General features: G+C 38.2%; 2 protein-coding genes across 4 annotated transcripts in view; one reads left to right on the forward strand and one right to left on the reverse strand.

The window, feature by feature from the left end:
- The window catches only part of b3gnt5b (UDP-GlcNAc:betaGal beta-1,3-N-acetylglucosaminyltransferase 5b), an 11955-nt gene extending 4777 nt beyond the window's left edge, over positions 1–7178 (forward strand). The window contains exons 1-2 of one of the 3 annotated variants that reach the window (XM_016513481.1): positions 355–425; positions 5718–7178. In XM_016513481.1, the coding sequence (XP_016368967.1) occupies positions 5928–7067 (1140 nt within the window). In that variant the 5' untranslated portion in view covers positions 355–425; positions 5718–5927 and the 3' untranslated portion in view covers positions 7068–7178. Of the gene's footprint in view, positions 1–354; positions 426–1357; positions 1697–5717 lie in introns of those variants that run through there. The other 2 variants (XM_016513463.1, XM_016513472.1) reach the window with 2 other exon arrangements.
- Positions 7179–9635: 2457 nt separating this feature from the next.
- On the reverse strand, positions 9636–13869 carry eif4a2 (eukaryotic translation initiation factor 4A2). The gene is made up of 8 exons (XM_016513198.1): positions 13840–13869; positions 13242–13410; positions 12928–13037; positions 12241–12384; positions 11800–11937; positions 11418–11507; positions 10882–10961; positions 9636–10344 (listed from the first exon to the last, which is right to left on the reverse strand). The coding sequence occupies exons 2-8, from the start codon at positions 13375–13377 to the stop codon at positions 10200–10202; spliced, it is 843 nt and encodes a 280-aa protein (XP_016368684.1). The 5' UTR covers positions 13378–13410; positions 13840–13869; the 3' UTR covers positions 9636–10199.
- Between the last annotated feature and the right edge of the window lie 312 nt (positions 13870–14181).

Below are 14181 nucleotides of genomic sequence, written 5' to 3' on the forward strand. Positions count from 1 at the left end.
GAAATGAATATTCTGTCATCTTTTCATAGGTTTCTGGTCCTCACAGAGGTCCATAGAATTTTTTTATCCATACTATAAAAGTAAGTGGCTATCAGCAACTGATTGGTTACTCACAGTCTTTGTTTTACAGCCCGTTCATACCCCACAAAACCCAGGCACTGCATATATATATATATATATATATATATATATATATGTATGTAACTCCGAATCAGTTAAACCATTGCGTCGCAAAATGAGTCACTGTTTCGAAGCGCTCCCAAGACAGCATTTCAATTGTCAGATCAATCGTGTAGTGGTCATTTTCACCAACAGAGGGGGCTGCAGGCTACATTGATTACATAGTCGTGTGTCGTTAATTCAGCAAAGAACAGCAGGAGGAGCGATGAGCACTATTATCAAGATACTCCGTTATCCGTTTCAAGGTAGTCACATACTAACTCTTCATGTTAAATGAAAGTAATACTGTTTGTATATGCTATATAAACAGCAGGGGCTAGGACTTCACTCTGCAATCTCCAGATATGCTAAAACGATTTTAAGTTCTCTTATTTGTTTGATGATGTAACACACACAACTAGGCACTCTTCTTTAAACTTGATATACTATAACTATATAACCATATTCGTTCTTCTACACCGAGTTTAAAAGATTAGGGCATAATCACTTTTTTTCCATCACTACCACCACAGGACAAACGCGCACTGCACCCAGTTGTTTGGCATGGTGAATAGTGAATAACGTTACTACGATTTCAAATTTAGCGGGGCCAGAAGTGGGGACAAGCTTGTTTACACTAGGATAACAGGGTCTGAACACAGTGCTTTTCCACAAACATCCACCCGCCCAGGCCTACCTTAACGATCCAACTTATTTTTAAAGTAAGCACGAGAGCGGTCATTTAGCACTTGAATGTGCAAGACTTCCGGTGTCATTAGCTTCCAGTTATTTTAGCTGTACCAAAACAGTCCGTTATGCTGCTTGATGCTGCTAAGTTAACTGGTATTTTTTATCAAATCATTTTAATCTACCATCGTATTCATAGACACATTCGTTTGTAGCACAAATATCGTTCACTTCTAGTTGTTTACTAATGAATCGGAAGTCTCGCACATTGGCAATACATTGGAATTCCACGTCCACGCGGATGATATTACACCCCAATATGAATAAAAAATTAAACCGAGACATCAAGAATTAAACTCGCAGAAACAAAATGAGTCTGAAATGCAAATAAGCCTATTTAGGCATAGCCAAAATCACTTCTAATAGCACAAACATTAAAAAATAAGAAAAAAGTCGTAGCTACTGTATTAAATACAATTAGAAAATGATAAAATGTTTGTTTCATCTTATTTTGTTTATGTAAAGTTATTCGATTTAACAAGTGATATTTCTTGAGCATTGAACAAGGTACATTTCAGAAATCTGGTCACCACCAAATAGGCATTTCCACGAGCGTCTCCTTTAACATTAATTTAAACAAATACGGGAGTGTCCTTTACTGAAATGCACTCAGTCTTTGTGGTTGGGTCACTTCGCAACAACTTCAGGGCAAGGTTCGACACCGTGCAAAAACTGGACAGCGTGTTGCTCTGGCTGGTCACAGATGTCTGAAACCGGAAAGTTCATGTTTAGACCACGGAGATGCACTTTAGCTTGGAGCTTTAATTAAAACAAGCTGTGGATCGACCTGGTAAGTCCGTCTTATGTTCTTTATGCTGTTGAATTTTGTTTTAAAATATTTTTGGCTGACGAATTATTGTCAGTCGTTATCACATTCATCCTACCGACATTTGCGAGTCATAAGTAATACGTAAAAGTTAAATATAGTGCAAACACACTTTTAATTTGAACCATTTCAATAAAATAAAAAAATCAATAAACAAAATAAAATAAAGTTTGAAATTATAAAACAAAACGTATTTGGACACGTTCATCTGTATGAACTTGAGAAAAACGGGCTTCAAATATCCACTAAAAATCATCGTAACACCACTTAGTTAAATGTCATTTAAAAAAAAAATATTCAGAGGCTCAGGCAAGCAAAGTTAGTTTTGATTAAAATAAAAAAGTCCAGCATCATTTGTTTGCTGTTGCTACTTGGTTTGACATGTGTTTATATAAGCAAATAAAATGAATTTTAAGTAAGTGTCCAGATACTGTGTCGTTGTGGCCACTGTGGCTTAGTTTTGAAATCTGAGCGTTCGTGTTCCAGACACTTGAATTACCTTCAAAAACCCTAAGATTTACCAACTTTTTATTTTAAATGGAGTGGACAGAGTGTCATTTTCATTTTTTAATGAGTCAGATGAATACTGCCCTTACCAAAAAGTAGTATACTTCAAGTTTATTTTAGTAAGTATACTTAAGTAAAGTTCAAGTATATTTTTAAGTATACTTTATGTAGTAAGTATACAAATATCAGTGTACTAGTAGTATACTTGTAAGTGTACTATTTCAATACTCCTTGGGACTAAATTGGCCCACTTTCTAGTATATAAAAGTATACTTTTAAGTATAACAGTAGTAAACTTTGAGTACACAACTAGTTTACATCAAAATGTTTAGTTTGTACTGCAACTATACTAAAAGTGAACTTACAGTTTACTAATAAAATACTTGTAGCATTTTTAGTACACTTTGAAGTATAGTCTCAGTAAACTACTAGTTTAGTAGTTTTATACTGCAAGTATACTCGTAAGTTTTCTTTAAGTGAACTTTACATCATACTTTAAGTATACTACTATGTCCCTATTTAGGTATTAATTTGTATATATTTTGTTACATGAATATCTGAACATACAAAACATCAAAAGAACAGGGTCTCTGCTTGTAAACAAAAACATTTTATTCTAGCTTTATGCATTCTTTTTTTAAACACTTGAATGTGGATAAGTTTCATAAATAAAAAATAAAGAAATAAACAATATTTTGAACAAAAAGCTGAAAAAGGACTATGCATTGGATTCAGAATGATAATCAAAACGTAGACAAAGTTAAACAACACCCCAAAGCTTGGCAGTCATTATTACCTCTTAATTGGTCTACATTTTATTCCATAATGTTACATAGTTTTGATGCTGTTTTATGTCTGATGATCGTGTTAGAATACATGTGGAAGCATCTGTTGTTTCGGTTTCTACTTCACTTGTGTTTTTTTGGAAATTCTGTACAGAAGATGTGTACTAGCGCCCTCTACAGTATAACAATGAAAACACGGATTCTAGGAGCACAATTATAGCTAAAATATATTTAGACTTTTTCTAAGTATAAGTCAAGTATACTTAAATGTCATTTTAAGTATATTTCTGAGAAGTACATAAAGCCCATTTCTGAGAAGTACATAAAAAGTAGACTAAAAGTATACTTTCCTATTTTTAGTTTAAAAGAAGTATACTAATAGCACACTTGAATAAACTTCTTTTTCGTAAGGGTGGTGAACACTTGATTATGTTGTTATGTGAAGTTAAAATTATTCACGTTCAACGAGTTAACTGTTCCTAGCATTGTGAAATTTTTGTGCAGTTTGTCAAATTCCCATTTGTTATTAAAAGAAATGATAGTTTTGTCATCATTTACTCATTCTCATGTCGTTTCAAACCTTTATGACTAACTTTCTTCAGTGGAACACAAAAGAGGTTTTAAAGAATGTTTCTTGTCAACATGAGGATAACTAAATCATGACATCATTATTGGGTGAACTATCCAGTTATTAGGTTAACATCCTGTTGCTGTGGATGGTAGCGTACTGTACAAGTTTATCTTTATAAAGTGTTTGAAATCAAAAGGGAATCTGACCCAGGGTCCCAGAATTACTTGGAATTGCGGAAATAATAATTCCATGAAATCTGAAGCATTATTCAAGCAGCACTTTTCTTTTTTTTCATCCTTATTCGGGAGTTTCAGACGTACCTAATCATTTAGGAAACCTTAGAACGTGTCTGGCTGTGTGCGATTTTAAATTGTCTTGTGCGAAACTACCAAAAAGTACTAAGCTACTACATTTATTGTGATTAAAACATGATATTTACACTATTGATATCTTGGTTAAGCCAAGTGATTGGTGGAAGCTCAGTGCTCTGACGTATCTCTCTTGTCCTGTCAAGTGTATCCTGAAGTCTTTCTGTGATTTCATTGGGTTTCCACAAAGAAAACAAAGACCCTCAGGCCTGTTTTCTCTTCAAATTTGCATTTGCATTTGCATTGCATAGCATTTGCATTGCAGTACTTGAGATGTGAGGATATGCCGCATTTTCTTTTAGGATAGAAGTTGTGCGTCAAACAGATTATATAGATAGATTAAATAAGCTCTTAAAAACTGAAAGATCATTCTCACGATTCACCATTCAGAATTAATTTTCCACTTTATTATATACAATGGATAAATTAGTTTTGAATTGTGAATCATGAGAATGGCCTTTCATTGTAGTAGAGGTTCATTTTTAATATCTTGGCAAGATTTACTATCTTAAACTAAATCTTGTTTGACAGTTGGACAGACTAGATTCATGCAAAACAGGATGTTTCGAAATGAGATACATTAGAATTAACCAACCAAGCTTGCTTAACCATTTACTTTGAATAAAACACATCCAACACCACGGAAAGTAGGAGGACACTGCACTTTGTGTCGCACTCCTGTGTTGGATTTGTACGTAAAGGAGTAAAAAAGTATTTACTCTCTTTTCCCAAATTAATTTTGTGTCATTTATTAAATCTGTACAAATCTGGATATGCTTAGTAGAAGGCATATCTGTGAGTGTTATAATGGGAGAGCGTAATGCCGGGTTCAGACTACACAATATTTTTGTCGGTCACGATAGTCACTGTGTCAGATTACACGATTTTGACTCCTAAAATCTTGGACAAGAAACATGTCAGACTACACGCTGCTTCCCAACCATTCATCGCGTGCTGTCTTTAACGACGCGCGTGATGTCATCGAGAAGGCGGAACAAGCGACTCACTTCCGAAAACAAGAGTGTAAACATTGCTGAAGCGCTTCCGCTATAGTTCGCCAGCATTTTTCTTTCTTTGTTCTGTCGTGGTAGTCCCTCGATGACACATCATACAGGCAGGAGTACTGTTGCCACAGCTCCACGAACCTTTCCTCCATCTCATAATTCCACCTAGCAGCACCATCATCTCTCTTTCGTTTTGCCATGTTTGAAACCTGTGTATGAAAGAGCTTCTGTGCTGCTATTGGTCAACGTCACCAATGTGACAGAACTCGTCGTGGACGACGGAAAAAAAATTAAACATGCTAGTCTTTCTGTCGTGATGTCGTGAAGCATCGCAGACGCGGAATCGGTTGTAGTCGACTATGACACACTACACGAGCTGAAACGATGGAATCTTGCGTCCCGACGCCCATTGTCATTTACGAATCCCCACGACACCCTACGTCAAGCAAATCGTGGCAAAATCGGGCTAAAATCGTGTAGTCTGAACCTGGCATAAGGAGAAGACAATTCAGTTCACCAAAAAATGACAATTATGTCGACATAAGGGTGAGCAAATGAGACAGATTTTTTTATTTTTGGGTGAACTATCCCTTTTAAATGTCTTGCCAGATTACGTTAATGTACTGTAAATCAAAAATAATTCAGGCGTCTTAATTTTTGATTGATTTCCTGGTCTCGTGTTATCTCACTCACTGGTCATTCTTGTCCAGAGTAAGTCCACTGAAGTTGTCATGTACGTTTCTCTTACAGACTTTGACAATCACAGCGGAAGCACCTCATTGGCCTTTTGTCTTGACAAAGGCTTCAACATCAATGGCAGCTGAACAATCACAGTACCAGACTGTTTTCTTGTCTCATATTGGAACCCAGACTTGGACACGGTTTGAAGGCCGCTAAGACTCTAAATGAAACAGCCAGGAATCTTATGAATTGCAACAGGAGCCAAAGTTCAGAGGAGCCATGATATTTTTCAAAATGCCTAGATTCAAAAAATACCAACTACGGCTGATAATAATATGCTTTAGTGCCTTAATGCTCATGGCGTACTGGGAACAGATTGACAATAACATTGTAACCCATGTAATGTCTTTCTCGTACCGCTATCTTCTCAATAACTTCACGTTCATTAACGCAAGCTTTCGAGTCAATCCCGAAGACGCTATCAAGTACAACAATCGCAGATACCTAATAAACCACGAGGGGAAGTGTGGTGAAAAAGACGTTCTGCTCCTGCTCTTTGTGAAAAGCTCCTCTGAGAACTTTGAGAGAAGACAAGCCATTCGCTCTACTTGGGGAAACGAGGCGTACATTGAAAGTACGCTGGGTGTTACTGTAAGGGTGTTGTTCGCTCTTGGCCTCCATCCTGAAGCAGAGCAAAGAAGACTACTTAAGATGCAACTGCTGTTTGAGGACCAAAGATATCACGACCTCATCCAGCAGGACTTCATTGACACCTTCCACAATCTTACTCTGAAGCTACTTTTGCAGCTTGGCTGGAAAGAAACCTACTGCCACCGTGCCCAGTTCCTCATGTCTGCAGACGACGACGTCTTTGTTCACATTCCCAACTTAATTCACTTCTTGCAAGGGTTTGGCCACAGTAATGCCAAAGACCTGTGGATAGGACGGGTTCACCACGGTTCACCACCTGTCCGAGACAAAGAGAGCAAGTACTACGTGTCCCAAGGCTTGTACCCGTGGTTGTCTTACCCAGATTACACCCCTGGATCTGGGTATGTTCTCTCCAGAGATGTGGCTACCAAAATCTATCAAGCTGCGCTCACCATAAACGCTTCCTTTCCCATTGATGACGTCTTCCTTGGGATCTGCGCCAAAGTGATAGACATTGCTCCCAAGGACCACGCGTTCTTTTCAGGAGAGGGAAAAGCTCCTCATCACCCTTGTATCTACAACCAGATGATGACTTCTCATGGACACGTCAGAGACATTCGGGAAATGTGGAAGCGTGTAACAGAAGCTGAAGTTGGTCAGATACCCTCAGGACTGATTTGGAGGCTCTACTGCAGTGTCACGAAAGTGAGGCTCCTATGTGTACCATTCCTGTCAAACTCTTACCCATGTAAGGCAGCTTTTTTTTGAATACAACAGTTATTAAAATTGAAAAGAACTCTCAGATTACTAGAGTAGCTTTGTACTGTATTTCACAGGACAAGTAGGTTAGATTGGTTCAGTAAGGAATTCAGTGGTGTGTTCAAAGAAATAAAAGTTTAAAAAAAAGTTATATTCATGTATAATTAATTAACATGAAATAAAGTTGAAAATTAAGATGAAATGAAAGTGTGTGTGTGTGTGTGTGTGTGTGTATATATATATATATATATATACTACTAACAGCTACTATTTTACAACCAACAGCTGAACTCGATCAAATTCAAAATGATTGTCTTTGTTTAGAACTGATATTTTAACTAAATGTAAAGAAATTGAAAGCAACAATTTACAGCAGGGCAGGGCTTAGATTCACAATCAATGCTGATTGCCTAAAAACATAATTGCTCTTAAAGAGACAGCGCCCAATTAAATACATCCATTCTTCAAGCCACTTCATGTGTGTAGAGTCACAGGGATACTGGAGCCTATCCCAGTGCCTCAGGCCAAAGGCAGCGAAAAGCCCTGACATGAATGGATGGCCAGTCCATTCCAGGTCTGACTGGAAATGGAGATATATATATTAACAGGGTTTGAAATTAACACCCGCCAAATGCGGGTAAAAATCAGCTGTGGCGGGTAACGCTGTCAAATCACTTGCCAGTTTGGCGGGTTATATTTCGTAAATTATGTTTACTAATTAATTTCTTGAGGAAGTTCATGTAAGCCATATCTGCGCAGATTTAGTGTAAATACTGAACTCGAGACTCATCATGATATATTTAAATAAGCCTAATTGCGCAGATCTGGGCATCTAGCTTACTTGAACATACCCAGCGATGTAGCTACCCGTCACTACGCAACAAATAATGGCGTGGTGGGCGCACTGGTTTCCTTTGCATTGAAGCAATAACGAAAAGTCAAAAAATGCCTGAAGACTCGCACCGTGTCTACACCAGATGCGACAAAATACTATAGAACCCATTATAATCGGTGATGCGGCCTACACTGGATGTGGCGCAGCACAGCACGACAAATCCCCGACAGTAAACTGATGCTTCGTTCTATTTATGGCGTAGGCCTACTGTTTGACAAAGTACAAATGATTTGCAATGGTCACTTTGTCGCATCCAGTGTGGACAGCCTTAAGCTGTTGGCTTACCTCCGGCCTTTTTTTCCGTAATTTATTTGTTTAATTTTTTTGGCTAGTAGAAATTATGAATGGCCGGTAATTTAAAAATTTAGTAGCCAAATTGGCTGGTGAGTGAAAAAGTTAATTTCAAACCCTGTATATTTAAAAAAATCTCAAATTCTTTGTTTATTAGTGCTTCTAAATAGTAGCCCTTTACAAACCCACATACTATTTGGATTGATTTTGAGATAAGGATTAGTAATGTCTTAAAATGGATCCAGCATTGTGGGTTCGAGTCTCATACCGGCAGGGATTGTAGGTGGGGGGAGTGAATGTACAGCGCTCTTTCCCACCTTCAATACCACGACTGAGGTGCCCTTGTGCAAGGCACCGAACCTCCAACTGCTCCCCGGGCGCCGCAGCAAAAAAAAAAAGGCTGCCCACTGCTCCGGGTTTGTGTTCACTGCTGTGTGTGTGTGTGCACTTTGGATGGGATAAATACGGAGCACTAATTCCGAGTATGGGTCACCATACTTGGCCACATGTCATGTCACTTTCACTTTTTTCATTTTAAAACATTCTTCTATCATGCCACACATTACACTCCCAAGGTCAACACCAGTGTCTTTTAATATATTTCTGTGCTGCGGTTTTCATGTGTGCTTTCTTTATAGAAGCAGATTCAATTTCTCCTGTCCAGAATATTTATATTTAATTAATTTGACTATGCTCAGCCGGTCTTCGACATATACACCTTATAAGCCTGGTATAAAATTATTTCTGAATATAGTCCTGAATACAATATGATAAGCAGTTTTTGTTCTTCTAATGGATTAGTTTTGCTTTACTGGACACTTTAAGGCTTAGGATGTGTCCTCTGCAGCCAGTGCCACACACGAAAATTGGCAGATTTGTATTTCAAATGTGCTCAACAGGAGACGTTTGAAGGTACAAACTTGAAACTCTTACAAATGACTTTCTGAAGAAAGGTTAATCTGATTATTGTCCAGCAAGGGCTCGCACATATACATTACCTGGCCAACAGTATGTGGACACCCTCTACTAGTAAAGTGCTGCAGAGATGATATATTTTTGTAGGCCAACCTGGAAGTTAACCGCCCCGGGGTGCGTTTCCCCAGAGTTCAGTGGAACTTGCGAGCATAGTTAGCTTACAGTGCTCTTGGGAAACGCACCCCTGGTTCCCTCAACAAAAACCCAATAGGATTTTTCCATCAATAAAAGGAAGTGAATAAGGGTGTGGTGTCCGCATTCGTCAGACCAAATAGTGAATCTTCCAGCTTTGAACAGAAATTTTAAAAGGGTTCTACTTCTATTCAGTACTTTAAATCGTTCATTTATAGAAAAGAAAATTCAGTAATTACTCCGATTGTGTGGAATGAATGAATTCAAAAGACACTGGACAACAATTCACGGACAGAATAATCATCCTCTTTATTTAGTCAAATGGACCAAACACTACATGGATCATTGAACATCGTTAAGACCCACCTTTGAAGAGGACTTCACAAAATGAAGTACTTGATAAAACAATATACATTTAAAGTATACATTGCACAAAACTAAAAAGTGCCTTTATATTACTAAATAGGTGAAGTGAACCAAGTTAAACTGCACACATATGTTACCATAACATAATTGGCAGACTTAATGCAGCACTTGTATCTTTTAGTCCACAAGTAAGTTACTAAACGATGAAGAACATCCAACACGTATATTTTGAACATACTAGGGAAAAAAGACCTGAAAAAGAATACATGTAAAGAACCCATGTTTTGTAAATACCACCACCAGTAAATACTGATATGGTTGGAGTCTACAACAGTCCACACAGCGAGTCAACGTCACGTATCGAATTCTTAATTCGGATCCGCAGCCAGCATTGAGGAGAGCAAGTTTTTTTTCTTCCAATAAAATAAGCGCAAATGGAAGTGATCATTCAACGGCTATCCCCGCATTAAAATCTCCAAAGTTTAAATCAGGTCAGCGACATTCATGGGCATCTCCTCAACAGTTGTGTTGTAAAACGTCTCAATGTCTCGAAGAATCCTTTTGTCTTCTTCAGTAACGAAGTTGATGGCTACACCTTTTCTGCCAAACCGACCTCCACGGCCAATCCTGAGAAATGACAATTATAGCGAAATCATCATCATTAAAAATTAATCGTTAAACGCAGACAGTGTCGACACCTGAAAGTTTTACTCACCTATGGATATAATTCTCACGATTTGTTGGCAAGTCATAGTTGATGACAAGTGAAACTTGTTGCACATCAATCCCACGAGCCTGAGGAACAGGGATATCAGGGCCAGTAATGCTAAAGATGCACAACTCGAATGTTTTTTTTTGTTTGTTTTTTTATTGTAGTCCTTTAACACCAAGCCTTCTACAGCCATTTAATTTCCAGGCAACAACAACAAATATAAAACTTAAAAAGCCATTTGTAATAAAAACTTTGATTCTGGACAGACTATTAACTTTTCCATGGATATTACTAGCATACAATAGTTTTTTTCAGAGGACTAGTGGCTACACCTTTTCTCCCAAACCGACCTCCACGGCCAATCCTGAGAAATGACAATTATAGCGAAATCATCATCATTAAAAATGAATCGTTAAACGCAGACAGTGTCGACACCTGAAAGTTTTACTCACCTATGGATATAATTCTCACGATTTGTTGGCAAGTCATAGTTGATGACAAGTGAAACTTGTTGCACATCAATCCCACGAGCCTGAGGAACAGGGATATCAGGGCCAGTAATGCTAAAGATGCACAACTCGAATGTTTTTTTTTGTTTGTTTTTTTATTGTAGTCCTTTAACACCAAGCCTTCTACAGCCATTTAATTTCCAGGCAACAACAACAAATATAAAACTTAAAAAGCCATTTGTAATAAAAACTTTGATTCTGGACAGACTATTAACTTTTCCATGGATATTACTAGCATACAATAGTTTTTTTCAGAGGACTAGAAACAATTTCAATAATAAAAACTCATTCAAAATCGGTCAATTTACACATACAAGTAGAAACACAATTCATGAACACTTAATGAGCAACTTAGTGCTGAATCTTCTTACAACTTCAAATCACTTTAATGTATATCTTAGTTTTATGGCCATTTGTCCCAATGCTTGGGGGAATGCAACAAGCCTTTCAGAAATTCTAAAAACAGAAGCCCTACTCACCAGTAAATCTGTGGTTATGAGCACTCTGCTAGAGCCAGACCTGAACTCTCTCATGATTACGTCTCGTTCCTTCTGATCCATGTCTCCGTGCTAAAAAAACAAAACAAAACAAAAAAACGGAGAGACTGCTTTAACCAATGCAAGTCATCACAAACGTCACACTGGTTTGGAAACTCTGGACAAGTACGATCAGTTATGTTTAGAAACAAATCTCTCCATAAAAGAGGTCAGTCCCGAAAGATGGTAGACCATCATTTCATACTTCATCCAGCATTAAACATCATAATGTGCAATCGGTCTCGTATACCAATCGCTGGCCTACCATTAACGATTAAACCTTTTTTCACATTTCATCCATTAACGTGCATGTACATCAACTCACCAGAGCAGACACTGTGAAATCTCTGGCATGCATCTTCTCAGTCAGCCAGTCAACCTTTCTTCTCGTGTTCAAGAAGATAACAGCCTGGGTGATTGTAAGGGTCTCGTAGAGGTCACACAGCGTGTCCAACTTCCACTCCTACAGCATAAGTTATAAATTAGCATTAGCGGAGAATCACCACAAGGTGTCATCCTACATCAACATCCTGATTTCATAATACGTATGGCACAAAATCTCGAGACCTTGGACACTGGACATTAAGAAAGAGGTCCGTCCTAGACTCATTTCCAAACGTGTGCGTTTGCTCTTCCTTCTTAAAGATTAACCAGTACTAGCATGAACACCAGAGCAAGGCCAGAAGGCCTTGAGCTGGTGATTTTAGCATGGCGCTTTTTAAAAGAAGGGACATGAGACATTAAAAAGAGACAACCAGTTCCTCACCTCTCGTTCTACATTGATGTAAAACTGCTTAATACCCTCCAGAGTCAGCTCCTCCTTTTTCACCAGGATGCGAATAGGTTCACGCATGAACTTGGTGGTCACCTCCAGCACATCAGCAGGCATGGTGGCCGAAAGCAGCACAACCTGGCAACAAAAGACACTGTTAAGAGAATGAACAAAAACAGTTAAATTCTGAGAACACTAGTGAAGGATTCTGCATTTAGTGATGCTGTCATTAAAGTCTGGCTAACATGTGATGCTTGTGCTCTTCAGCATGATTTGATGCACAAGGTTCTCATTACATCATTTCCAATGGAAGCGAGAACATTTGACTGAAAAGAGTTACAAATTTGACGAGTGACCTGGAAACAGCACAGAATGTCTCCAGTTTGACTTTTTTTTTTTTTTTTTTAAGTTTAAAGTCAGTTTTTTTTTTATATGGTATTCAAGATTTCTTCCAGTTGAAAATGTATTGTTGCTCTGGACCTTGAAACATAAGCCACTGGACATTAAGAAAGAGGTCCGACTCGGTTTCATTTCCGGTGCAGGGCTATTGCTCTTCTTCCACACGATACTCTGCTAGCATTATTGCATAAACCAGGAGAACCTCGAATCTGCAATTTTAGCACAGTTCTTTTGAGCGGAAGACACCTCCATTGAGAGTCTGGGATCAAGACATGGACTTACTTGGATGTTTGTGCTTAACTTCTGGAAAATCTCATAGATTTGATCCTTGAACCCACGACTCAGCATTTCATCGGCCTCATCAAGGACAAACATCTTGATCCATTTGGGAGCTATAAACAACAACAACAAAAAAAAAAACTTAGTGTAATTCAAACCCTTACTAAACTGTTAAAACATGGTGGTCAAATGTATGATCAGTTAAGTTGTAAATGTCTCCATAACAGGTCAGTCCCGAAAGATGATACCATCATATCATACTGCATCCCAACTGGGCAGGCCGGTTTTAGTCCAATTTATTTGCATTCACTACTTACACAGGTATCTCCTGTTCAGCATGTCAAACACACGGCCTGGCGTGCCAACGACGATGTGTGGAGCCTCCGCCTGGAGTTTCTGCATTTCGTTCCGCACGTTGGTGCCTCCAATGCAGGCATGGCAAGAAGCGCCCATGTAGTCACCCAAGGCCAGGATAACCTTCTGAATCTAGAGAGCAGAGAGCGAGAGAGAAGAGAAAAAAAGAAAAACATTTAAAATAAAAAGAATGCTTCATTTCCTCAAGTACTGATGTTTGATGGTCACCGTGCACTAATAAAGCCAAATATTGGACAGGTATGACCAGATGAAAAGGTCATCTCCATAAGACAGTCCCAATAACAGAATACCATCTCTCACTTTTGTCCACAGCTTTTCCATTTTGCTACAATCATCTCATGGAATTCACCTGGCAGTCCAACAACCAAACCATTAACTAAAATCTCATTTACAACCACTAACAGTAAACACTCTTGTACTCAAGTAAACTATTCTGGCTGAAGCACTAACTAATTACTTCCTGCCAAAAAAAAAATATACAAATTAAAATTACATCCACATTTAATGACTGATGGAGCAGGAAGAACAGCAAAAGAGTACCTTGAATCGGGCTACTGCCAGAATATGCCGCCTTGGTGATATTAAATGAATATCCAACAGATTCTGAAAATGAATAAAATGTATTATCTGACAACCATATTATCATTACCCATGCTGTTGTATACATTCACCATATTATCTGGACAGTTTGCTGACAATTCTGAAATATCAGTCAAATAAATGCTGTTTTCACCGTGTAATATGCATCAAATGGTTATTTATACATGCATAAATGGTTGTGAAGGCAAGAGAATTCAACATAGATATTGTGGGGGAAAAAAATTGTGTCACTAGGCACGTTTCCATTACCCTTCAAATTGCGCAAATTGAAATACGCCTAAT

The sequence above is a fragment of the Sinocyclocheilus rhinocerous genome, unplaced genomic scaffold, assembly GCF_001515625.1.
Source record: "Sinocyclocheilus rhinocerous isolate Xijiao unplaced genomic scaffold, SAMN03320098_v1.1 scaffold1724, whole genome shotgun sequence".
NCBI classification, from domain to species: domain Eukaryota; kingdom Metazoa; phylum Chordata; class Actinopteri; order Cypriniformes; family Cyprinidae; genus Sinocyclocheilus; species Sinocyclocheilus rhinocerous.

Excerpts from the sequence above, each read along its gene's own strand:
- eif4a2 (XM_016513198.1), bottom strand. The coding sequence starts at position 13,377 with ATGGGCGCTTCTTGCCATGCCTGCATTGGAGGCACCAACGTGCGGAAC. Across the intron at positions 11,938-12,240 it reads ACATCAATGTAGAACGAGAG|GAGTGGAAGTTGGACACGCT; the intron begins GTGAGGAACTGG and ends CTTATGCTGTAG. Across the intron at positions 10,962-11,417 it reads TCATAACCACAGATTTACTG|GCTCGTGGGATTGATGTGCA; the intron begins GTGAGTAGGGCT and ends CCTGTTCCTCAG.